Consider the following 27129-nt stretch of genomic DNA (forward strand, 5'->3'; position numbering starts at 1 on the left):
TTGAATAAGCACCGACCTGAGAGTCTCCAGTTTACAGTCTGGACTCTCCAGTCCAGCAGACAGCAGATTCACTTCTGAATCCTGCAGGTTGCTCAAACTCAGGTCCAGATGTCTGAGTCTGGAGGACTGAGAGCTGAGAACTGAGGACAGAGCTACACAGCTTCTCTCTGACAAATTACAGTTAGCCAACCTGAAGAAAACAAAGCAGTTATTGAATCTTTCGTGGTTCCACTCAGATTCATTTGTTCACTGAAGGTGATTTTCCTGAGAGTTCTTACAGAACTTTGTTGGAGGCTTTGATCACTGGCAGCAGCCTCAGAAGAGCCTCCTCTGAAGGACAGTATTTCTGCAGGTCAAACTCTTCCAGATCTTCTGATGACAGTAAGAAGAAGACCAGAGCAGACCACTGAGCAGGAGACAGATTATCTGTGGAGAGATGTCCTGACCTCAGGAACTGTTGGATCTCCTCCAATAGAGAAACATCATTCAGTTCATTCAGACAGTGGAACAGGTTGATGCTTTTCTCTGCAGGCAGATCCTCACTGATCTTCTCCTTGATGAACTGGACTGTTTTCTTATTGTTCTGTGAGCTGCTTCCTGTCTGAGTCAGCAGACCTCCTAGGAGACTCTGATTGGTCTGCAGTGAAAGACCAAAGAGGAAGCGGAGGAACAAGTCCAGGTGTCCGTTTGGACTCTGTAAGGCCTTCTTCACAGCACTCTGGTACAACTGGACTGGACTGCTTTGAAAAACAAAAGAAAACCAAGACCCTTTTTGTTGTTCTTCCTCCATGAGGTTGAGTCCAGAGGTGATGAAGGTCAGCTGGACGTGAAGAGCAGCCAGAAACTCCTGAACACTCAGATGGATGAAGCAGAAGACCTTGTCCTGGTACAGGCCTCTCTCCTCTCTAAAGACCTGTGTGAACACTCCTGAGTACACTGAGGCTGCTCTGAGATCGATGCCACACTCTGTCAGGTCGGATTCATAGAAGATCAGGTTTCCTTTCTGCAGCTGCTCAAAAGCCAGTTTTCCCAGAGACTTCATCATCTTCCTGCTCTCTGGACTCCAGTGAGGATCTGTCTCAGCTCCTCCATCATACTTGACCTTTTGGACTTTGGCCTGAACCACCAGGAAGTGGATGTACATCTCAGTCAGGCTCTTGGGCAGCTCTCCTCTTCCTCTGCTCTTCAGCAGATCCTCCAGAACTGTAGCAGTGATCCAGCAGAAGACTGGGATGTGGCACATGATGTGGAGGCTTCTGGATCTCTGGATGTGGGAGATGATCCTGCTGGCCTGCTCTTCATCTCTGAACCTCTTCCTGAAGTACTCCTCCTTCTGTGGATCATTGAACCCTCTGACCTCTGTCACCATGTCAACACACTCAGCAGGGATCTGATTGGCTGCTGCAGGTCGTGTGGTTATCCAGAGGAGAGCAGAGGGAAGCAGGTTCCCCCTGATGAGGTTTGTCAGCAGATCAGCCACTGAGGTGGACTTTCTAGGCTCCTTCAGGATCCGAGTCTTGTGGAAGTCCAGAGGAAGTCGACACTCATCCAGACCATCAAAGATGAAGAGGACCTGGAAGTCTTCAAAGCTGCAGATTCCTGCTTGTTTGGTTTCAGGGAAGAAGTGATGAACAAGTTCCACCAAGCTGAACTTCTCCTCTTTCAGCACATTCAGCTCTCTGAAAGTGAATGGAAATGTGAAGTGGAGGTTGTGGTGGGCTTTGCCTTCAGCCCAGTCCAGAGTGAACTTCTGTGTTAAGACTGTTTTCCCGATGCCAGCCACTCCCTTAGTCATCACGGTTCTGATTGGTTCTGGTCTTCCAGCTGGGAGTTGGAAGAGCTCTTCTTGTCTGATGCTTGTTTCTGCTCTGTCTTCTTTCCTGGATGCTGCTTCAATCTGTCTGACCTCATGTTCTTCATTCAGCTCTCCTCTTCCTCCCTCTGTGATGAAGAGCTCTGTGTAGATCTCATTCAGAAGGGTTGGGCTTCCTGCTTTAGCCATCCCCTCAAACACACACTGGAACTTCTTCTTCAGACCAGATTGGACTTCCTGTCGACAAACTGCAGCAGATCCTGAATGAAGACAACAAACAGTAAATCAACTCTCTGCAGCCCTGAATGATGAGGGTTTGAATCCCTGTGGTTCCATGTGTTCAGACATCAATAAATCTTCATTTCTCAGCAGCTGAAACCTTCAGAGAAATCCTCTTACTGATCTGCAGTCCATCAGCCAGCTCCTCCTGCTTCATTCTCCTCAGGAAGTTCACTGTGATCTTCATCACTGACTCTCTGCTGCTCCTCTGCTCTTCATCTTCATCCTCCAGCTCCTCCTCATCCTCCCTGTGACTCAGAAGCTTCTGGATCTTCTTCAGCTCCTTCTTGACAAAAGTGACAATGTTGTCCTCCAGCAGCTGCAACAGAATTCCAGATGAATGAGCCAATCAGAGTGAAGTCATGGAGCCAAACATCAGCTCCATGTTGGACACACTGACAGTCCACTGGTGTCCAAAGTGCAGCATGGAGACGACTGTGGACAGAATGATGGGAAAGTAGTTGTTGTTCATGTACAGACCAGAAAGATGGAGTCCAGCTGTGTTTGATGCTGCTGGACAGACGGACCACTGGGAGTCTCTGAGCTCTGCTGGTCCAGTCTGTGGAGAATCAGCAACAATCAGATCCATTCTGTCTGTGGACAGAGACTAACACAAGGTGAAGGTCCATGAGATCAGACGTGGATGTGAAAAGTGAAGCAGATGATACCAAGACGACCTGATTGACTGATTCCATGTCATTTGGAAATTAATGTATGTTAACTGACGACCCTAACCGTATAGGTTTCATCTGTTTTAAGCTTTAACACATTTTTATAAGTCTGAACACTTTTGTTAATGTCAGTTTTGAAAGCCATTAAATATATTTTTGACCCATTTTATCCTGATCACTAAAACTTTATTTTGTACTGACAACCATCAATAATTAGAACTTCCTGTTCCGGGTTACTAAGCGGAGGCGAGAGCCTGTCGGTAGGTCTCACAATGATCTTCAAGTGACTTGAAAGTTGATTTTCTCCAAAGAAAACAGAGCTGACCATGGCCCTGAAGATAAAACCAAGCAATAAGTGACAATGATGACATTAAAAGGATCCTCGATGACATCAAGCTACGTTGTTCATTTCATGGAGCGAGTGAACGACATCCAGGCTTAGCTAACTCCTCTAAGCTAATGGAAGAGCTCCGTGATAACCGGGTCAACATTCTGGAGAAACGACTGGACAATATGAAACAACAAGTAAGGATGAATAATGTCATTCTTACAAAGTGCTTTCGTTTGTCTGGGACCATGTAGTAAGACAATAAGTTATATGACTAAAAATCAATGAATGCATAAAAACCTTTGCAGCCTCAGTAGTCAGAGAAACCTTATTTGTTTAAAATTTGACAGATTAAATTTAACAATATTGTATATTTTATTTACAAGATCTTTAAAAGTTAAGTGTGAATTAAAAATTACGCCAAGATACTTGAATTTTTCTCTTCTTTCTCTTTCGGCTTTTCCCATCAGGGGTCGCCACAGCGAATCATCCTTTTCCACCTCACTCTATCATGAACATCTTCTACCCTAACGTTAGCCAACTTCATGTCCTCTGTTAAGACATCCATGTATCTCCTCTTTGGCCGTCCTCTTGCCCTCCGGCCAGGCAGCTCCATCTCCAACATCCTTCTACCAATATATCCACTATCCCTCCTCTGAACATGTCCAAACCATCTCAGTCTGGCTTCTCTGACTTTGTCGCTAACACAGGCAACATGAGCCGTCCCTCTGATGTACTCGTTTACTTATCCTGTCTAACCTGGTCACTCCTAAGGAGAACCTCAACATCTTCATCTCTGCTACCTCCATCTCAGCCTCTTGTCTCTGTCTCACTGCTACCGTCTCTAACCCATAGAGCAGAGCTGGTCTCACCACTGTCTTGTACACCTTTCCTTTGAGTCTTGCTGGCACTCTTCTGTCACACAACACTCCTGACACTTTCCTCCAACCGCTCCAACCTGCCTGCACTCGCCTCTTCACCTCTTTTCCACAATCCCCATCACACTGAACTGTTGACCCCAAGTACTTAAACTCCTGCACCTTCTTCACCTCAGCCCCCTGTAACCTAACGCTTCTACCTTGATCCCTCTCGTTCAGACACATGTATTCTGTCTTACTACGACTGACCTTCATACCTCTTCTTTCCAGAGCAAACCTCCACCTCTCTAGCTGTTCCTCCACCTGCTCTCTACTCTCACTGCAAATTACAATGTCATCCGCAAACATCATTGTCCAGGGAGATTCCTGTCTTACCTCGTCTGTCAGCCTGTCCATCAGCATAGCAAACAAAAAAGGACTCAAAGCTGATCCTTGGTGTAGTCCCACCTCCACCTTGAACTCCTCTGTCTGACCTACAGCACATCTCACCACCGTCATACTTCTCTCATACATGTCCTGAACTACTCTGACATACTTCTCTGCCACTCCAGACGACCTCATACAGTACCACAGCTCCTCCCTCGGCACCCTGTCATACGCCTTCTCTAAATCTACAAACACACAATGCAGCTCCTTCTGACCTTCTCTGTACTTTTCCATCAACATTCTCAAAGCAAAAATGGCATCAGTGGTGCTCTTACGGGGCATGAAACCATACTGCTGCTCACAAATCTCCACCTTCTTCCTAAGCCTGGCTTCCACTACTCTTTCCCACAGCTTCATTGTGTGGCTCATCAACTTTAGTCCTCTATAGTTGCTGCAGTTCTGCATGTCACCCTTGTTTTTAAAGATCGGGACCAGAACGCTTCTCCTCCATTCCTCAGGCATCTTCTCACTCTCTAAAATCCTATTGAACAACCTCGTTAGAAATTCCACTGCTGTCTCTCCTAAGCACTTCCATACCTCCACAGGTAGGTCATCAGGACCAACGGCCTTTCCGCTCTTCATCCTTTTCAGAGCCTTCCTAACCTCATCCTTTCCAATCTCTGCTACTTCCTGCTCCACAACAACCACATCTTCCTCCCTTCTTTCCCTGTCATTTTCCACGTTCATCAGCTCCTCAAAATACTCCTTCCATCTTTTCTGTACACTCTCTTGGGTTGTTAGCACCTTTCCATCTCTGTCCTTAATCACCCTTATCTGTTGCACGTCCTTCCCATCTCTGTCTCTCTGTCTGGCTAGCCTGTACAAGTCCTTCTCTCCTTCCTTTGTGTCTAACCTGTCATAAAGCTCATCGTAAGCTTTCTGTTTGGCCTTTGCCACCTCTCTCTTCACTCTACGCTGCGCTTCCTTGTACTCCTGTCTACCTTCCTCAGTCCTTTCTACATCCCACTTCCTTTTAGCCAACCTCTTCCTCTGGACGCATTCCTGTACTTCCTCATTCCACCACCAAGTCTCTTTACCATCTTTCCTCTTTCCAGATGACACACCTAGCACCTTCCTACCTGTTTCCCTGATAATTTCTGCTGTAGTTTCCCAGTCCTCTGGAAGCTCATCCTGACCACCCAGGACCTGTCTCAACTTCTGCCTAAATTCCTCACAAGTTTCTTCATTCTGTAGCTTCCACCACTTGGTCTTCTTTTCTGTTTTCCCTCTCTTCTTCTTCCTGGCCTCCAGAGTCATCTTACACACCACCATGTGGTGCTGTCTGGCTACACTCTCTCCTACCACCACTTTGCAGTCATTAACCTCTCTCAAATGACCTCGTCTACATAGGATGTAGTCCACCTGAGTACTCCTACCTCCACTTCTGTATGTCACTCTATGTTCCTCTCTCTTCTGGAAGTAAGTGTTGACTACAGCCATTTCCATCCTCTTCGCAAAGTCCACCACCATCTGTCCCTCCAGATTCCTTTCCTTCACACCAAACCTGCCCATCACCTCCTCATCACCTCTGTTGCCCTCACCAACATGCCCATTAAAGTCTGCTCCAATAACAACTCTCTCTCCTCTGGGAAAACTCTCTATGACCTCATCCAACTCACTCCAGAATCTCTCCTTCACTTCTAACTCACAGCCAACCTGTGGCGCATACCCACTGACTACATTCACCATCACCCCTTCAATTTCTAACTTTAGGCTCATCATCCTGTCTGAGACTCTTTTCACCTCTAGAACACTGTTTACAAACTCCCCCTTCAGAATCACTCCTACCCCGTTTCTCTTCCTATCAACACCATGATAGAAAAGTTTGTATCCTCCTCCAATACTACGTGCCTTGCTGCCCTTCCACCTTGTCTCCTGCACACACAGTACATCTACCTTCCTTCTCTCCATCATGTCTGCCAGCTCTCTGCCTTTCCCTGTCATTGTACCAACGTTAAAAGTCCCTATTCTCAAACCTATGTTCCTGCCTTTTCCCTTCTCTCTCTGGCCACGGACCCTTCTGCCTCCCCTCTTTCTTCCACCAACAGTAGTCAAATTTCCACCGACACCCTGTAGGTTAACAGCATCGGTGGCGGTCGTTGTTAACCCGGGCCTCGACCGATCCGGTATGTCTAAAGTGTTGTGGATGATTCGCATAGTTATTTTGGCAATTTTTACGCCGGATGCCCTTCCTGACGCAACCCTCTCTATTTATCCGGGCTTGGGACCGGCACAGAAGTTACTGGCTTGCAACCCCTGTGGCTAGATTAGATACTTGAATTTTTCTACAACCTAAAATCACTCCCCATTGACCACTACAGATGGTTGTTCTTCCTTCATTGGCTGACATGAAAAAAACACACGTACAGTCTTTTAATTTATTTATTTATTTATTTATTTATTTATTTATTTATTTATTTATTTATTTATTTATTTATTTATTTATTTATTTATTTATTTATTTATTTATTTTTTTATTTTTAAACTTGTCCTGTCCAACAGCTGGGCAGACAGATGAGAGCTGAAGGCCTCTTGTGTTGGACATATTTTACTTTTACAACAGGGGTTAATCTTCTGACAAACCAAAGGTATGTCTGAATAAACCCCTTTTGTAATCGAGGCCAAACTTTATTCATATTAATTGTTTTTGAAAATCTTTTGTGTTGGACCGGATGGAAAAGGAAAGGAGGGAGGAAGAGAGAGAGATATTAGAGAGGGGGGGTAGGAGGGTGATAATAGGAGGGGGGAGGGGGGTAAAACCATGAAGCAGCATAAAGCAACAACCTACTGGATGTTTATCATTGCGGTAAGGTTCAGATAGAATACAAATCTCAAAGGGGCGGGGCCTGTCCTCACACGCACCCAAATGTTATAAACACACCTGTTAGCTGCAAAAATAGCAACTCGTCGCATTTCGGGCAGGCACACACTGCAGAATTACAGGTTACTCCCTTAGGGCGGGTCAGTCAATTAACTCACCTGCTCAGCGTTCTATTTAAGTCAGGTGTACAATTGTTCATTCTCTCTTACCTTCAGCGTCCATTCTTCGCCGATCTCCGTGCCCGCGGTTCTCCGTCTTTTTCGGCGTCTTGCTGTATTTCCCCAGTCCTTCGGATGGATGATCCCCATTTTTCTGATGTGGGGTTTTCGTTTCGCTGCGTCTGCTCTCCTTTTGCGGCGATCAGCGGGTGGCTGACGGCGCCCAGCGCGTCGTGTCGCCGCGATCGCGTGCATCTGGGGGTGTGCTTTCCGCGGTGTTCGGGTTGTCCGTGGCGCCCGATCAGGAGCAGTCCGGGTCTTCTCGTCTGCCGTGGTCAGCAGAATTTCTACGGTGAGCGGTTACCCTTCGCCTGCTCCTCAATGACCTTCTGAAGGTGCGTCCTTCTGGAACTGTCAAAGGTTACTTCCCTTACATTGGTGTACATAAAATTGGTGTTAGGATGACGTGAAGGTTCTATATGTCAATATCAATTCACTGCTGGAATTTGTGATTCTGGCGGTTTCTATGGTGCGATGAATCCATAAAGGGACTTTTCCTTAACTACCTACTAAATTTCACTTCTCAGAATTGTTCTTTAAAAGCACTGTTATTCCATTTATATCAAGAATTTAAAACTGAGCGGTTTCCGGGTTATTTCTATATTCTTTGCTGAGACTAATTATGCCTTGTCTTTATCTATGCATCGCAGCCTAAGCCTGCGAACCCCTACTTCCCGGTCTGCTTCTCCGTTCCGGCGAATGATGTCACCTCTGCATTCCTTGATCTGGTGCTGCGTCGAGGTCTGCTCGTCCTGCAGTCTTCCGTCAGACCTTTACACCCTGCACTCCCTAAGAATTGGCGTCACAATGACTGCTGCTCTTCACGTGCCATCATCGTCGCTAAAAGCAATGGGAAGGTGGTCCTCCTCCACTTTCCAGAGATATAGAAGGGCATGTTCATTCTCTCTTACCTTCAGTGCTCATTCTTCGCCCCTCCCTCCTCCCCGGCTTCCACCTGTGGGCTCCGTTACGGTGTTTTGTTACCCGTAAGTTTAAGGAAAAAAGAATTATCTCAAGGAATTGAAAGGAGCCTTATGCCAAAACGAATTTGTGAATCAAAAACGAAGTTGTGAATGCCTAAGTTGTTGTGAAAAACCTTAAGATGTTGTGAAATAAATATTCTTCTGTAAGAGTTGTCTGACTGAAATGTCCATATGTCAACATGCACACAGTACAGATATTGTTCACACATGCATACTTATGCCTTTAAGCAAACTAGTGTGAGATATTTCATTCAATCACAAAAACTATTAGTGCAAAGGCGAGCTAACACCTGTGCTCAGTTGAGTGTTTATGTTCTTCTAAAATGGATGATGGAATGTGAAAAGAACGAAGGGGAGTGACCAGCCATCCTCACACCCAGACCCCCACCGCAGCAGCCGCAGCAGCCAGAAGCCCCCAACGCCACGCGACAGCAGGCAGAGAACAACCGCCCCCCCGGGTGGCCACGCCCGCCACCCAGGTCAGGGCCAGAAGGACCGTCATGAGGCCCCCAGAGCCAGAGTGCAGGGAAGCATGGGGGGAAAGAGTGCTGCCCCAGCCCAACCAGAAAAGCAGCCTCCCCGCAGCGCCAGGAGGGCCCAACGCCGGGCCCCACCCGAGAAGGGTGCCCACAGCCCCAGACGAGCACCCCATCACCACCCAGGAGTTCTGGGCATCCCCCCGTCCCAACCCCAGGTACGAGCCAGGACCCCCCAAGGGAGACCCGCTCCGCGCTCCAGGCAGCCAACCACCAGGCCCAGAAAGGTGCAAGACTGTTAAGACTCTAAGTTCTGTTAGATCTAAGTGCAGCTTTTGATACTGTTGATCACCAGGGGCCTCATTTATAAACGTTGCGTACGCACAAAAGAAGGGGTACGCCACTCTCTACGCAATAGTTGATATTTATAAAAAGCAAACTTGACGGGAAAATGTGCGGTCCTTCACGCAAGCTCTGACCCAGGCGTACGCACAAAAACGGGTGAAATGAGAAACGGCGACACCGTCGGCAGATGGAAGAAACACGTGAAAGTGAAAATGACAATACTGCCTCTCATAAATAACACGAAGATTTCACAAAGCAAGTCTTACAATTAACAGCCTACACGAACACCCGTTTGATCGATCAGCAGTGAAACAAACAAAACAATCAAACGAAAAATTACAATAGAAATTCAAATGAACACTTATTTGGAAAAAGAAAAGTGAAATATGTTCTACAATATTTGACAAGGACCACAGAATGGCGAGGACTCAGATGCAGAGTTCTTGGAAAACTTTTATTCCTGAGAACCTGAGATTGGCGTAGGGTTTGGTAAAACATCTACACATGATAATCAGGCACAGGACAGAGGGAGACACAGACCATAAATACATATGAGGAGGGACAGCACAGGTGGGAACGATCAGGGATGATTAGGTCTACAGCTGTGGGGAAAACAGACAGGAACTTGACGAAACATGACAGTACCCCCTCCCTAAGGACCGACACCAGACGGTCCAGGAGCCCCGGACCTGAAGAAGTCCGTCAGGAGGGACCTGTCCTCGATGAAACGCTCCGGAATCCACTGGCGGTCCTCTGGACCATAGCCCAGCCAGTCCACTAGGAACTGCCGACCACGACCCCGTTTCCTGACGGCCAGGATCTTCCGCACCGTGTACACCGGTCCACCCCCCACCATCCTGGGCGGCGGCGGGGGCTCAGAGGGAGGCACCAGAGGACTGTCCACCACCGGCTTCACCTTGCTGACATGGAACGTAGGATGAACCCGGAGGGACCGGGGCAGACGAAGACGAACCGCAGCTGGGTTGATGACCTTGGCGACAGGAAACGGCCCCACAAACCGGGGAGCCAGTTTTCTACACGGGACGTGTAGGTTGAGATCCCTGGTCGAGAGCCAAACCTTCTGTCCGGGTTGGTAGATGGGAGCGGGACGCCTCCTGCGGTCCGCAGCCCTCTTGACCCGATCCTGTTGACGAGCCAGGATCTGACGAGCGGCCGCCCAGATGTGATGGCAGCGACGAACCAGGGCGTGAGCAGACGGGACGGCGACCTCGGTTTCCGCCTCCGCGAACAGAGGAGGATCGTAGCCATGCACGCACTTGAAGGGTGTGAAGCCAGTGGCCGAGGTAGGTAGAGTGTTGTGGGCGAACTCCACCCACACCAGGAGTCTGCTCCATGTCGAGGGGTTCTGGGAGACCAAGCACCGGAGGCCAGTTTCCAGCTGCTGATTGAGGCGCTCAGTCTGCCCGTTGGATTCAGGGTGATGTCCCGAGGATAGGCTGACCGTGGCGCCAATGAGCCGGCAGAACTCCTTCCAGAACCGGGACATGAACTGCGGTCCCCGATCCGACACAACATCCCTTGGGAACCCATGGTATCGCACGATTTGGTGCATGACGATTTCAGCCGTGGCCTTGGCCGATGGAAATCTTGGCAGGGCGATGAACCGGACCATCTTGGAGAACCGGTCCACGACAGTTAAGACGGTGGTGTGACCCCGTGAGGGGGGAAGACCAGTGACAAAGTCCATAGAGATGTCAGCCCATGGTCTGGAAGGGATGGGAAGGGGCTGAAGGAGTCCCATGCGACGTCCGGTGGAAGATTTATTCCGGGCACAGACTGAACACGCCGCAACGTACTCCCGGACCTCCGACCCCATGCTTGGCCACCAGAACCTCCGAGAGATGGCGTGCATTGTCCGCCGAACTCCCGGATGACAGGAAAGCAGCGAGGCGTGGGCCCAGTGAATCACCCTAGAGCGTAGCGTCTGAGGAACGAACAGACGGTTCTTCCACTGGGTATCTGCACCCCGCCGTTAGCCTGCTTCACCTCAGATTCTATTTGCCAGGACACCGCTCCAACCACACATGACAGTGGGAGGATAGACTCAGGTGCTTTGGCAACAGGCGCGGGGTCAAATCGACGGGACAAGGCATCCGGCTTGATGTTCTTGGACCCCGGCCTGTAAGAGAGAACAAAAGAGAAACGGTCAAAAAACAGTCGCCAACGGGCCTGGCGAGAATTAAGTCTTTTGGCGTTCCGGATGTACTCCAGGTTCTTGTGGTCCGTCCAGACCACAAAGGGGTGTTCGGCCCCCTCCAACCAGTGCCTCCACTCCTCCAGGGCCACCTTGACTGCCAGCAGCTCACGGTTGCAGATGTCGTAGTTGCGTTCGGAAGCGGAGAGACGCCTGGACAGGAACGCACAAGGATGCAGCTTTCCATCCTGCTCCGACCGCTGGGACAGGACGGCCCCAATCCCCTCATTGGAGGCATCCACCTCCACAACGAACTGGCGACGCGGGTCCGGCAGAGTGAGCAGCGGAGCCGACGTGAAGCGGCGTTTCAGGGTCCGGAAGGCAGCCTCTGCTGCAAGCGTCCACCGGAACTGCACACGAGGAGACGTGAGTGCATGGAGGGGTGCTGCAATGGAGCTGAAACCCCGAATGAAGCGTCTATAAAAGTTCGCGAACCCCAGGAACTGCTGGAGTTTCTTGCGGCTGTCAGGTGACGGCCAGTCCGTCACAGCGCTGACCTTCGCCGGTTCCATCTCAACCGTCCCTGCGGACACTATGAATCCCAGAAAGGCGACGGTTGAGACATGGAACTCGCTTTTTTCTGCCTTGACATACAGATGATTGTCCAGAAGGCGCTTAAGGACCGCAGAGACATGGGTGACATGAGTGTCCGGATCAGGGGAGTAAATTAGAATGTCATCCAAATATACGTATACAAAGTGGTCCAGGAAGTCTCTGAGGACGTCGTTGATCATGGCCTGGAACACGGCAGGAGCATTGGTTAGTCCAAAGGGCATAACCAGATACTCGTAATGGCCCCTGGGTGTGTTGAACCCCGTCTTCCACTCGTCCCCCTCCCTGATCCTGACCAGATGGTATGCGTTTCGGAGGTCGAGTTTAATGAAGACTTTGGCCTGCTGGAGCTGGTCAAAAACAGAGGACATGAGCGGCAATGGGTAACGATTTTTAATTGTAATGTCATTGAGGGCGCTGTAGTCAATGCAGGGCCTAAGGGACCCGTCCTTCTTCCCAACGAAGAAGAACCCAGCCCCGGCTGCCGAGGAGGAAGGACGGATTAGGCCTGTCGCCAGAGAGTTGTCGATGTAGTCATTCAGGGCCTGGCGTTCTGCCGCTGAAACGGGGTACAGACGCCCTTTGGGAATGGTGGACCCTGGAACCAGGTCTATGGCGCAGTCATACGGGCGATGGGGAGGAAGACTCGAAGCTCTGGATTTGCTGAAGACCTCACCCAAATGGTGGTAACAGGCGGGAACTGTAATCAGCTCCGGGGTCCCGGTCCCTACAGCAGGACGAACAGGAAGTGGGTTAATGTTCACAGAAGTTCGTTTACCTGCGGACCCAGGACTTCGGTGTTCTTCACAGCCCGACCCCCATCCCAGGATTTTCCCTGATGACCAGTCGACCTGGGATCCGTGCTGACACAGCCAGGGGTACCCCAAGACCAGGTTCCTAGAAGAGCCCTTAAACAGGTAGAACGGCATGACTTCTGAATGGTCTTGGATGGACACTTGAAGCGGTTCTGTGGCGTGCGTGATTTGGAAAAGACCCCTTCCATGAAGGCCACAGACCCGGACGGGACTGTGCAGGGGACGAGGCTCCAGTCCTAGGTCTTCTGCCAGCATCCAGTCCATTAAGCTGACATCGGCCCCTGAGTCTATAAGAGCTGTGAGGGATGTGGTGACGCCACGGTGTGTTACCTCTAGGTGTGTGAGGCTTCGTGTAGGTCTGCCCTCGGTTGTGATGTGACTCACCCTTGCTGAGTTCTTCATAGGACAGAAAGGAACCAGATGACCGAGCTCTCCACAGAAGAAGCACCGCCCCTCTCGCTGACGGCGCTGTCGTTCCGCCGCTGAGAGCCATGCTCGGTTCACCTGCATGGGTTCCCCCTCCCCTCCCCTAGGGGGCGAGCGATGCGGGTCGGCCGGAACCTGGCGGAAGATCCGCCTCTCCGCGGCCTCGGTTCCTCCAGACGTCGCTTCCCCCATGGGACCGCGGCTACGCTGGGAGGCCAGCTCACGGATCCTATTGTCCGTGCGAACGGCGAGATTTATGAGGGAGTCCAGATCTGACGGTAAATCCAGGGGTATGAGCTGCTCCTGGATGCGCGGCGCCAACCCCTTCAGAAAGACGTCGTACAGCGCCACTGAGTTCCATCCGCTCTCAGCCGCCAAGGTGCGAAAACGGACGGCGTACTCACAGACCGAATCCCCTCCTTGGCGTATGCAGGTAAGCTCCCGCGCCTTATCCCTGCTGGTAGATATGGGGTCGAACGTGGACTGAAGAGCCTCTTGGAAGGCGAGGAGAGACATGCAGAGAGGGGAGTCGCGAGCCCACTCGGCCATGGCCCAAGCTCTAGCCCTCCCCGAAAGGTGGGAGATCATGAAGGCAATCCTCGCCCGGTCTGATCCAAAAGCATGGGGGGAATGTTCAAAATGAATCGAACAGTCTGTGAGGAAGTGCCTGCATAATCCTGACTCTCCTGAGTAACGCTCGGGAGGAGCGATCCTGATTTCCGAACACCGGGCAGGCGCGGGCGGGGCAGAAGCCGGGACGGCTGAAGAGGCTCCCGGGGGCGGGTTGGTCAAGGGCTGCCTTGTACGGAGTTCCTGGACTTGGGAGGTGACCTGAACCATGTCGGCGGCCAGGGACTTCTGGAAGTCCTCCTGCTGGGAAAGGCGAGCCTCCAGGCGTTGTAGAACGGCAGCTAGAGTGCTGCTCTCTGCTGAGTCCATTCTGGCCTGATTATACTGACAAGGACCACAGAATGGCGAGGACTCAGATGCAGAGTTCTTGGAAAACTTTTATTCCTGAGAACCTGAGATTGGCGTAGGGTTTGGTAAAACATCTACACATGATAATCAGGCACAGGACAGAGGGAGACACAGACCATAAATACATATGAGGAGGGACAGCACAGGTGGGAACGATCAGGGATGATTAGGTCTACAGCTGTGGGGAAAACAGACAGGAACTTGACGAAACATGACAATATTGGCGAGTAGTGCAATTCATCCTCATAAATAATATAGTTAACAGAACGAAATAATGTATAAAACTGATATTCTCGTCAGTGTGTCCGTCTGGCGGAGCAGATATAGGTGCGAGCGTGCGGACCGACGGACAGATGTATTAATTGTCCACTGGGGAAAGTTGTTTTTATATTAAAACATTTCTTCATAAGCTACTGAATTATGGTATTCATGCATATGCCTTTAGTTTGTTTTATTTTTGATAAAACAATGTATGGCGTATGTCTCAACCATTCAGAAAGCAACAAGAAATTACATTTGCGCGGAACAATTTCCCATTTCCACGTGGATTATTACCCACATCTGTAGCTTGTCATCAATGAAATGGATGGAAATCAAATGCCCCATCACAATGCGTAATGACGCACAATGGCTGATCTTGCGCTCTCAGAAGATGTGGCAAATGGAAGAATTCCGAGTGAACGTAGCCTTAGACAGCAAGAAGACTTGCTGACAAACGAGGACGAGTGGCTTATGAGCCGGTTCCGACTTCCTCGAGACGTCCTTTTGGACCTCTGCGGGCTTTTGGGCCCGGCGTTACAGAGGAGCACTCCAAGGAACCACGCGTGTCACCCGGTGCATGCATCTGGCGCTCCAGTCCCCCCCCCCCCGATGGAGCGCTGTAGCCTCACAACGGTCCGAGGTTGTGAGGCTACAGCATTTACGGCGTCTGCCGCTCACGTGCCTTTTTGGCATTAGTGATGCCCACACTGTGCCCGCCAAACAACACTTTTCTCCTCTTTTCCACCTTGCCAATGATAACTTCTACTTCACATTGAGTGAGGTTACGTTTTTTTTATTTCCTCTCTGTGTTTGCCATGGTTTCGCAATCAATGAATATTAATTTGTGGGCTTTTCACAGACTACTTATGGGTAACTAAAGGCGTGTCATGAAGCCACAAAAGCTGCGCTGCATTTAGAATTGGTTGTGATTTATTAAGGGAAATATGTGTAGGATGTGCGTGCGCACGGTTTTATAAATCCAAATATTTCTGTGCGTACGCACGTCCTGTGTTTCATCCGTACGCCACTTCTGACTCAAATCCTACGCAAAGTTTTATAAATGAGGCCCCTGATCCTTGGAAACAGACTTAAAAGTCTTGGCCTTTCAGGGACTGTTCTCAAGTGGTTCGAATTGTATCTCATGGAGAGAAGCTTTATGGTTAGCATGGACACACATTTTTCTGGGGTCCATGAAATTAATTGTGGTGTGCCTCAAGGTTCCATCCTTGGCCCGTTGCTTTTTAACATTTACATGCTTCCTCTGGGGAATGTCATCAGAAGCCACAACATCAGTTTTCATAGCTATGTTGACGATACCCAGCTGTACATAGCTATGTCTCCTGATGACACAAGACCAATAGAAGGACTTTTTAACTGTATTTTGGACGTGAAATTATGGATGGCAAATAATTTTCTTTCTGCGTGGATAGAGCACCGCCGGGCCCAGTAAGCAGCACCCGGGGACACGGCCGCCTCTGCCAAGGACCCCGCACGCCCCACCAGGGACAGGGTAGGGAACAGATGGTCCAAGGTCCCACCTTCCTTGCGAAATGAGTGTGCGCATGTGTGTTAGTGAGGGTGTGTGTGTGCATGTGTGTGTGTTTATGTTTGAATGTATATTTTGAGGGGGGAAGGGTGTGTGTACAAAGGGGGTGCAGTTAAAATTGGCGGGTAGGGCACTGAGGGGACATCTCCTGATTACTCACAGTGATGTCCCATCACCCTCCCCACCAAGGGGCCCTAAATGTCTAAGGTGCAGTTAATATTGGCGGGTAGGGTGCTAAAATGACATCCGCTGCTTGCTGGCAGTGATGTCCAAGCAACCCCCCCTACCAAGGGCCCTACATGTCAAAGGTACAAATAAAACAGAGAGAGGGGGGGCCCATTCCATACGGCAACCATGGCGCAACGCAGGCTAACCCCCCCACCCCCTCACCCTAATATGAGATTATATTAGGAAGGGGGTAAGTTGGGGACAGCTGGTAGACTGTCCCCCAGTGGTCAAACAGCCCCCCCCCAGTAACGCGCCCAGGACCCCCAGCCCCGGGGTCCCATCCCCGAGGCGCCGACGCCCCAGGCCCAGCACCACCCACCCCACACAGAGAGAGAGGAGCCAGAAAGCGCCCCCCCCCCCGGAGCAAGTCCAGGCCCCCACCCCCAAACGCCAGCCCTGGGACAGCTCTGGTCAGGCCTCGACTGGACCGAGGCTGCCAACCGGCCAGGGCAACCGGCGATTGCCTCAGCGGAGACCCCGACCCGTCAAACCCCCAAGGTCCCGTACCGATTGTGGGACCCCCCCCAGAAAGCCCCCCCCCACAGGACGGGGCCGACAAGCCCCCACACCCCCCCAGACCGCAGCCCCAGCGGATGACACCCGGAGCGATCGGGGCCCCAAGAGGGTTGCCTCACCTCGTCCCAGAGCCGGGGAAGGGTTGATCCCAGCCCCAGGTGTAGATGGGCAGAACCCCCAGCGCCGCTGGACCTCCCCCCCAAGCAGGACCCCCCGCCAAACCCCTCAGCACGGGCAAAAAGACCACCCCCTCAAGTCGAACCACCACTCAAACCCCCCCACCACCACACCCGTGCCCAGAAAACCACGCAGCGCCCCACCCAGTCACCGGACCCGGCCCCCCGACCAACGGAGTCCCCACCACCCCCCGCCAGGCATCGGAGGCCCCGACCCCCACACCCACCCCTGGCAGAAGGGCAAGGAGCAGTGACAACCAGGCCCCCCACCCCCTTAGTCATGGGGTTAGCTATGGGAGACCAGAGAGACTCTTTCAAAGTTACTTGAACTTTGGGCTGACATTTTTTCCAAGCTGAAATGATCAAACAGCAGATTTCTGTATTGTTTTTCGAATTTATTAAAATATGTTTTTAGAAATACAAAGAGTTATGAAAATGATAGATGCTAATCCTCCTTCTACATTGATGGCACTCATGTCACCAAGCACACAAAGTGACGGTGAAGCTGTGATTGAGACCTTAAGCCAGACTGATAGATCGGCACATACCTGCTGCCAGAGAGCCTGGACAGGCGTGCAGAACCATAGTGCGTGCATGTAATTGTCGGGTAGATTACTGTCACAGTGCTGACAAATGTCTGAGTTACTGAGACCCATCTTGAACATCCTCTGTCCAGTGTAGTAAATTCTGTGAAGAGTTTTGAAATGGATTAGCTGCAGATTTGGACTTTTTGTCAGTTTAAAGTTCAAAGTTCTGACCAGAAGGTTTCATCTGTGCTGATGCTCAAATCTGCATCCTATATTGTTATTGGAAGTGAAATATTATTATCTAAATTGCATAAGAGTTTGTATATTTTACAGAGAGTTTTATTCATTGAGAAATTAATCAGAGAGGTAACTACTTCTGTTAGCTTTAAATCGTTTTCTTTATATTTAAACTGTTTAGTAATACTTGATTTAAGGTGCTGATATTCCAAGAAGTTATTTATTCCATGTTTGTCTTGAAGTTCCTGGGGAGTTATGAATCTTCTATCAATAATTAAGTGCTCTAGTTGTTTTACGCCCCCTGCTTACCAAGCTGGGAAGTTAATCATTTTTTTGTTTATGAGGATGTCTGGGTTGTTCCAGATGGGTGTCATTTTGCACGGTTGAATTGATGATTATGATATTTTGAGAAATTCCCACCAGGCTGTTAAAGTGGCGTTTATATTTATACTTTAGAAACAATCCTGTTTTTTAACTGTTTGGCTAATAAATGGTAGATCTGACAGGTTGATCTTTCCACATAACGCCTGTTCCAAGTCTAACCACGAGTTGGTTTCTGGATTATTTTTTAACCATTTTAAGATGTATTGTAATCTATTTGCAAAAAAGTATTTGTGGAAGTTAGGTAATTCTAATCCTCCACAGCTTTTTGCAGATTTTAAAGTTTTTAGACTGATTCTTGCAGGTTTATTGTTTCATAAAAAGCTTGATATGGATGAGTCTAATGTTTTGAACCATTTTAATGGCGGTTGTGTGGGAATCATTGAGAAGACATAATTAACTTTGGGTAAGATTTTCATTTTTACCGTGGCTACCTTGCCCATAAGGGACAAAGGCAGGTTGGTCCAGCGTGATAGATCGTCCTGTATGTTTTTCAGTAATGGGGTGTGGTTTAGCTGCACCAGTTCTGATAGTTTGGGGGAAAAATAGATACCCAGATATTTGATATTTCCTGTTTTAACTGGAATTGTGAGTCTTTGTTCCGCATTACTGTTCAGTGGTAATAAAACAGACTTATTCCAATTAATTGAGTAGTCTGATAGGCAGGAGAATTCATTAATGATTGTTACTGTTTCATTTACAGAATGTGAGTTATTTAAAAACAGCAATATGTCATCCGCACAGAGACTAATTTTATGATGGCTGTGTTTAGTTTTAATTCCTTAAATGCTCTCATTCTGCCTTATTGCTGCAGCTAGAGGCTCAATGAATTATAGCAAAAAGAGAAGGAGAGAGTGGGCAACCCTGTCTGGTTCCTCTTCCAAGAAAAAACCTGTTGGAAGTCTGTTTATTAGTTCTAACTGATGCATTGGGGTTGTGATTCAATATTTTGATCCAATTGATGAATGATTCTCCAAAACCAAACTTATGGAGGGCAGCAATAAGGAACTCCCAATTTACTCTGTCAAAAGCTTTTTTAGCATCCAGCGATAGTATAGTCATTTCCTGGTTTTTAATGGTGGCAAAGTCAATTATATTAACAAGTCTGCAGACATTATCATCCGAGTGTCTGCCTTTGATGAATCCCATTTGATCGAGGTGAATTATGTGAGGAGTGATTTTTTCTATTCTCCGTGCTAGTGCTTTGCAGATAATTTTTACATCTGCATTGATTAAAGAAATGGGGCGATAGCTTGAAGCGTTTGTGGGGTCTTTGTCTGGTTTTAGAAGAAGGATAATGTTGGCTGAGTTCATGTTAGGTGGCATTGATTGGTTTTCCTTGATAAATGTTACCATTCAAAAAACGTTGGTGCCAGTTGTTCCCAGAATTCTTTATAAAACTTGTTTGGTTCTGTTTCCTGTTTTATTTTGAAAGGTTTCCTGTCTTGTCTTGTTTCTTGAGTTTTACTTCCTTTGGTCCCCATCTGCCCTGATCGTATTCACCTGTGTCTTGTCTGCCCTGTCTGTATTTAAGTCTTGTCTTTGCCTTCCTCCTGTGCTGGTCCACGCCAATGTAAGTTTTAGTTTTGTATTTCCTGCTCTGCAGCGCCTTTTGTTATAATTAAACCCTCTAGTCCCTGTACGGTGTACCTCCGCCTCTGCATCTGGGTCCTACCGGCTCTCGAGCCACCCCCGCATCGTGACAGAAACGATTTAATTATCTAGCAGGCCGCACTCTTCTACGCTGGTGTGATCATGCGGGGGGATTGCATGTTTTAGTGTATTTTTTTTTTTGTGCATGCTTTCATGTTTGTGGTGCTACCTGTTTTATGCATGCTTTCTATGGACACACCCCCTTGAATCACAGCTCGCCGATCCACGACACCTGCTCCTCATTAGGAAGGAACTATAAAAGTCCTGAGGAGGAAAGTGCATGAAGAGGTTGCACGCCGGCAGCAGGGCGCATGCACGCGGGGCACGATTGGATTGCCGGGACCGCCAGAAGTTGGGAGGACCCACTATAATCGGGCACACGCTCCGAGAGCACTTGGAGCGCTGAAACCGCCAGTCTGCAATGCAATCAACACGCAGGGGCAGGGCAGGGACCCTGTAGCCGGACGTGATTTAGCAGATTGGTTGAAGTAGGCGGGAAGGCTGGTGGCAGCCTGCATCGGATCTTTCCGCAGAGATTCCAGTGTTTCCAGGAGGGCCAGCTGGAGGTGACGCGGAGGAGTGTCTGTGTGACGCACAAACCTTAGTGTGGATGACCAGAGGGATCCTCGGATCAGCGTCGGGAGAAGTCGACCCCCTTTTAGCCGGGATTTTTTTTATCTTGTTTTACTGTTTTTAATCTTTCTCTAGAATTTTACAATGATTTTTATGCTCTTTTAAGTGTTTTTAACTGGAACCCAGTGGCCATTCATATTTTTATTACTCAAATAAATTGTCATTGTGGCCAAGAAATCGGGTCCTCTTTGGTGGTGTGTGTGTGTGTGTTTGCTCTCCCCAGATCATTCCCCTAGCTGTTTAAAATCCTTATTCATTTTATTATTAACCCCATCTTTCAACCCCCACAGTCCTTACACTGGGACAGAACAAAAGACTATGGTAAGAGCAGAGGAGGGGGGCTCTTGCCAACCCCTTACATACCTTTCTAATTTGGCGTTGTCGGCAGGATCTGGGTTTCGAGCACACTAACCTACCAAAGAGGTACCAGCCAAGATGATGATGATGATGATGATGCCAGTGTACCCAGGTGCTCTTTGGCTCCCAAAGTTTAAGGGATGGGTAGATGGGTTGTTGGGGTCTCAAGAGTTCACAGAGCCCAGGAGAGTGGCCATTGTCTTGGGAGCACTAGCAGGGGACGCCAAGCAGCAAGTTGGTGTCTTACAGGAACGTGAAAAAAAAACAGTTCAAAAAATCTTTTTCTACTTGGACTCTCTGTATGTGGACCGGACCCCAGTTGCGGTTTTAAGGTCACAGTAGTTTTGTTGTAACCAGAAAGCAAGTGAAACTGTTCAGTCTATTATTTTACGACTTCCTGAGTTACACTGCAGGCTGCAGCAGCATGACCCTGACTAATCCCCCTCTGCTTCGGCTCTAAAGGACCAACTACTCCTGGGGTTGCGGGCAGGACCGGTAGCCCAAGCATTAAAAGTGTATGCCCGTCGCCACCCAGAGGAGGATTTTTCTTGCAGCAGGAGGCCTTTCTGTTGGACGCTGAATATGGAAACTCATCTGCTGAGGTAACAGGCTCCATGGTCAATAACCCACCCAATTCACCCAAAGGGCCACTGTTAGATTGGAAAGAAACCCTCAAACAGAAAATCCTGGAGGAGGTTAGGAAAGAGATGAGAGGAGTAACTCCAGAACTAATTAGAGAACTCAAGCCTCACCACTCATCTGCTACAGCCACCCCTGAGCCACCAGTGGCAGTTAGGGGGCTTCGCAGGCCAGTCACATAGAACCAGCGCGATGAACAAGGTAGGCCCATCTGTCGACGGTGTAAAAGAGCAGGACATATCCCTAGATTCTGTCAGGCACAATCCACCCCGGAACCAGGGTTAAACTAGTAGTTGCCGTCACCGAGGTCCGTGGGGTGGGGTTGGCGGAGTTAACATAGGGTCAAGGGCCACTGAAGCATTTGTAGGCCAATGTCCAACAATAAAAATCACTGAGGAGGGGGTTGAACTGAAAGGGCTGCTGGATACCGGGTCGCAGGTTACCCTGATGGCGGAGAGTATGTGTAATGAACACTTCAGCCAGACTAGGCTTGGGAAGACTCCACTACTGTTCAAGCTACGAGCAGCTAATGGACTGGAGATCCCCTATGTTGGCTATGCCATCCTGGACTTAGAGGTTGAAGGGGTAAACCAGGGGTGGCGAACACGCGGCTCTCTCGCGGCTCTCGCATGCTTATTGGCTCTTGGCCAATAAGCATGCGGCTCTTTGCATCTCATCATATTTTCTATATACTTTGCCTCATTTCAGTCAGACAACTCTTGCAGTAAGAAATATTTATTTGACATTTTTCCACATTCTTAAAGTTGGCATTCACATATTTTCGTTTGGCATAAGGCTCCGTTCAATTCCATAAAACTTCCATAAAAATTCCATAAAAATTCCATAATATTTCCATAAAACTTTCGGGTAAAAAACCCCCCTTTACGGAGCCCACAGGTGGAAGCCGGGGAGGAGGGAGGGGCGAAGACGGAGCGCTGAAGGTAAGAAAGAATGAACAACTGCGCACCTGGCTTAAATAGGACGCTGAGCAGGTGAGTTAATTGACTGAACCGCCCTAGGGTATTTACCTGAAAAAACACTGCTGCGAGTATCTGCCCGAAATACGATAAATCGTCATTTCATAATTTTTCCCTCTTAAACCACACTCAAACAATCAGAGGGTATTAAAAAAAATAATTGATTCTGCTCCCGACACATACGTGACCGCCAATCATTTGCACAGGTTACGCCCAATGCCGAAACACATAGATGAAGATTTGATGTGCGTGCAGACTGTTACCCTCATGGTCAAAATGGTGAAATTCAGAGTATAAAGATAAACACAGGACGTTTCTGGAAAAACAGGAAGATTCTTACTTTTTTACTGAACAGCAAGTCGCGATGTTTGTTATGAGCTTTTGGAAGCAGTAAAATAGTTCATGGCAGAAAAGAACAAAACGGATCCCGGGGAAAATTAAAAACTCTTCCTGATCTGACACAAATTAAATTGTCTCCTTTATTAACAAGTTGAAGCTTTTCAAACAAAGTGCACATTCAAAATGGCCATCATTCCACTTTTCTTCTTTGCGGAGCTCACAGCAGAAAGATGCAGTCCAAATCAATAAAGCGCAGATTGTGACGCTGCTTGCGTAACTGGACGGAAATGATGAGTTAAATGATGAATGGTGAAATATTCAGTTATTCAGAGTGAGATAGAGAGAGAGAGAGAGTGAGTGTGGAGAGAGAGAGGAGAGTGTGTGCGTGTCTGTGTGTGTGTGTGTGTGTGTATAAGATGAGAGAGAGGTGCCTGTGTGTGTGGAGTGGGTCTCTGACCTCCAGGGTAGTCGCTGTGTTAACTCTGGCTAAGCTGTATTTGATGTATGTATTGAGGGTGGACACTTTCCTTGAAATAAGCACAAGTACAATACTTGCTGTTTGTTGTAGGGAGAGGAGTGTGTTATGGAAAATAATATGGCTTTAATTGTGTGTTTGTGTGTGTACGTCTCAGCAGGTCAGTGTGTGGTGTGGCTCTTTGACTCTCACAGTGAAAAAATTTGGCTCTTGGTGTCAAACTTGTTCGCCACCCCTGAGGTAAACATTCCTGGCCGAGGTGTGGTGGTGGTAAAGGATGATGACTGTACTCAGCCTCTCATTGTGGGCATGAATGTTGTGACTGCATGCCAAAAAGTCCTTTCTAAGTTTCCTAGAGAGTCTATTCACCCAACACAGACGCTGGGTAGCCCATGGAGGCAAGCTTTTGCCGCCTGCCAGCATATCGAGGCCACCACCACAGAAGATGGATTTCTGGGCCACGTGCGGCTGGCTGGGGGGCGACCGGTGACTGTTTCCCCTAACAGTGAGCTGCAGGTGTGGGCTAGAACCCGGCTGCAACACGATGGATGAGACTACTCCGCCTTGGTTGAGGCCTCACAGAGTGCTGGAGAAGTGGGAGTGGCCAGAACCATCGGTGTGGTGAGAGATGGCAAAATTCCTGTATGCATCTGTAATCCCCATCCCTACAGTCTGACAGTTGGCCGCTACCAGAAATTTGGACGTCTTTACCAGATCGACCCAGCTGATGTGTCCGGTCCAGACTACATCAGTCTGTCCTTGGAGGAAGATGGCGTGGTCAAGGTGGCGCTGGTACACAGCACTGCGGATACTGGACAGCATAACCTGACTGAGGGGGTGAGAAACCTAGTTAATAGGCTGGACCTGACAGAACAGCAACAGAAAGAACTGGCTACTTTGCTGCAGAAGTGGGAGAAGAGACTTTGGGCGCACTAATGCAGTCCTACACGGCATTCACACCGGAGACTCTTTGCCAGTTCGTGAGAGGTTTAGAGCACTTCCACCATCGCTCTACAAAGAGATGACCTCACTGCCTGCTAGTATGTTGGAAAGGGGTGTGATTAGGGAGAGCAAAAGTCCTTAGGCAGCACCAATAGTTCTAGTAAGGAGGAAGGATGGAACTCTGCATTTTTGTGTGGACTACAGGAAGCTCAATGCAGTGACCCACAAAGAGGGATTTCCGCTGCCAAGGATTGAGGAGACACTGACCAGTTTGAGTCAGGCAGAGTGGTTTTCCAACCTTGACCTTGCCAGTGGCTACTGGCAGGTTGAGAAGATCAGGAAAAAACTGCCTTCACTACTCCTCTGGGGCTGTATGAGTTTGAGCGCATGCCGTTTGGCCTTTGCAACGCCCCTGCAACTTTTCAACGGTTAATGCAGCAGTTTTTAAATGGCCAGATCGCTCAGTCCCTGCTCATCTACCTGGATGATATAATAATTTGCCGCCTGCACAGAAGATTCTATGGACTCCTGACTGTAAGGCATCTTTTGATGCTTTGAAAGGGGCATTAACACAAGCACCAATTCTGGCTTATGCATATTTCAACAAGCCCTTTGTGGTGTAAACTAATGCCAGTCATCGTGGACTTGGAGCATTACTTGCTCAAGTGCAGGAGAGGAGGGAGCGCGTGATAGCGTACGCCAGCCAGAGTTTGCATCCTTCTGAGTGTAATGATGCGAACTACAGCTCATTTAAGTTGGAGTTGCTGGCACTTAAATGGGCTATCACAGAGAAGTTTAAGGACTATCTGATGGGGGCAAAATTTACTGTGTTCACTGACAATAATACTGCGTTGGGTTGCCCGGCTAGCATCTTTCGACTATAACATCAAATACAGATCAGGAAAAAATTACACTAATGCAGACGCTCTCTCCAGATTTCCTGCCTCTGTGATTCAGGATGACCCAGATATATCTGGGATATAGCTTCCACTGCAGTGGTGGAATTGACCCCAGAAGGATCCGAATAGGAAGAAGCCCAAGCTACCGACCTAGACATCCAGATGGTGAGACACTATGTGGAAAAAAAAGAAATGTCCAGGAAAGCAGACCGTCAGGCCATGTCCAGCAGAGGGCAACATCTCCTACAACACTGGATATGGCTGCAACTCAGGCATAACATCTTATGCCGTAAGGTAATGGACAACAAGTCGCATGAAACCCATTACCAGATAGTCTGCCCAAGTTCCAGTTGTCAAGAGGTTTGGAGGAGAGTTCACAAAGCTGCTGCCCATGCAGGTATTGACAAGACCCTTGTGAGCCTCAGAACTTTTATTGGCTTGGCATGGAGGGAGAGGTACGTCAGTTTCACCAGGGGTGTACTGCTTGTAGTCTGCAGAAGAGTAGGGTGGAGCCAAAAGCCCCTTTGCATCCAGTGGCTTTTTCTTACCCTCTCGAGATCATTGCATTGGACTTTTTGTCATTGGGCCGTGCCGCTGACGAATTCCCAAATATTTTAATGGCCACAGATCAGTTCAGTTGGTTTGCGTCGGCCATTCCTACTAGGGATCCAACTGCACAAACAACAGTTAAGGCAATATGGGCAAACATCATCCAAAACTTTGGTTGCCGAACACGTTTCCATTCCGACCGGGGGAGCACCTTTGAGTCAGCTCTAATGAAAGAGTTGTGCGAGACTTATGGGGTTGTAAAGAGTCGGACCACACCTTACCATCTGGCTGGTAACGGTAGTGCTTAACGGTTCAACCAGACTCTGCTTAAAATGTTGCATGCCTTGGAGGAGGAGAAGCAAAACTGTTGGCCACAATATCTGGCTGAGCTTGTGCATGCCTATAATAATACTGTTTATTCAGCCACTGGTTACATGTCTTCCTTTTTAATGTTCGGTTATCATTTGCGCCTTCCGGTTGACCTTAACCTAGCTGTGGGGTCCCAACAACCTGGTTACCTTGTGGGTGGGTGGGTGAAGGACCACCATCAGTAAATGTCTGTACCCTACCACATTTCTAGAGACCAGATGAAGACTGCTTCCTTCCAGCAGAAGAGGCTATAGCATTGCCTTTTTTGCCTGGTGAAAGGGTGTTGATACGCCTTCGAAACAAGCGGGGTAGGGGAAAGCTGGCACTGTGGTGGTCTCCAGAGCCGTTTATTGTTTTGGAACAGGTAGGAGAAACAGGTCTGGTCTACAGCGTTCATCCTGAGAGAGGACAGGAGAAGACATTGCACAGGAACTCTTTGAAGCCTCAGGAGCCATAGGCTGCCTTACCTGTATTTCATGGATTTTTACCAACACCAGCAGCTCAAGAATGGGTGAATATGGACCCAATTCCCAGCCGTTCTACTCTGACTAATCGGGGCCAGCCCCCAGCTCGGTACTGTAGTTGAACGCTTAAGGTTGCAAGGACTGACAGCCTCAAACTGTGGGGGGATCTGATCATGCGGGGGGATTGCATGTTTTAGTGTATTTTTTTTTTGTGCATGCTTGCATGTTTGTGATGCTACCTGTTTTTTGCATGCTTTCTATAAACACGCCCCCTTGAATCACAGCTCGCCGATCCACGACACCTGCTCCTCATTAGGAGGCAACTATAAAATTCCTGAGGAGGAAAGCACATTAAGAGGTTGCACACCGGCAGCAGGGCGCACTTATGCACACGGGGCGCGATTAGATTGCCGGGACCGCCTGACATTGGGAGGACCCACTATGATCGGGCACACGCTCCGAGAGCACTTGGAGCGCTGGAACCGCCAGTCTGTAACGCGATCAACACGCAGGGGCAGGGACCCTGCCTGTGTTGTAAGTAGCGGGACGTGATTTAGCAGACTGGTTGAAGTCTGTTTCCGCAGAGATTCCAGTGTTTCCAGGAGGGCCAGCTGGAGGTGACTCAGAGGAGTGTCTGTGTGACGCACAAACCCCAGAGGCGGAGGGGAGCCCCGCCTCCCAGGTCTTAGCGTGCATGACCAGAGGGATCCTCAGATCAGCGTCGGGAGAAGTCGACC

At 49.0% G+C, this 27129-nt stretch overlaps 2 protein-coding genes across 7 annotated transcripts in view; both read right to left on the reverse strand.

Moving 5' to 3' along the window:
- The window catches only part of LOC111946954 (uncharacterized), a 221116-nt gene that overhangs the window by 28011 nt on the left and 165976 nt on the right, over positions 1 to 27129 (reverse strand). The window lies entirely within an intron of this gene.
- The window catches only part of LOC144989016 (NACHT, LRR and PYD domains-containing protein 3-like), a 46101-nt gene that overhangs the window by 8254 nt on the left and 10718 nt on the right, over positions 1 to 27129 (reverse strand). For 2 of the 6 annotated variants that reach the window (XM_078940670.1, XM_078940667.1), the window contains 4 exons: positions 2573 to 2651; positions 2213 to 2411; positions 279 to 2073; positions 17 to 190 (listed from right to left, as the gene is read on the reverse strand). In XM_078940670.1, the coding sequence (XP_078796796.1) occupies positions 17 to 190; positions 279 to 2073; positions 2213 to 2411; positions 2573 to 2651 (2247 nt within the window). Of the gene's footprint in view, positions 1 to 16; positions 191 to 278; positions 2074 to 2212; positions 2412 to 2572; positions 2652 to 7425; positions 9630 to 27129 lie in introns of those variants that run through there. The other 4 variants (XM_078940678.1, XM_078940680.1, XM_078940679.1 and 1 more) reach the window with 4 other exon arrangements.

The sequence above is a fragment of the Oryzias latipes genome, chromosome 2 (assembly GCF_053564925.1).
Source record: "Oryzias latipes strain Hd-rR chromosome 2, Olatipes_Hd-rR_3.1".
NCBI lineage: Eukaryota > Metazoa > Chordata > Actinopteri > Beloniformes > Adrianichthyidae > Oryzias > Oryzias latipes.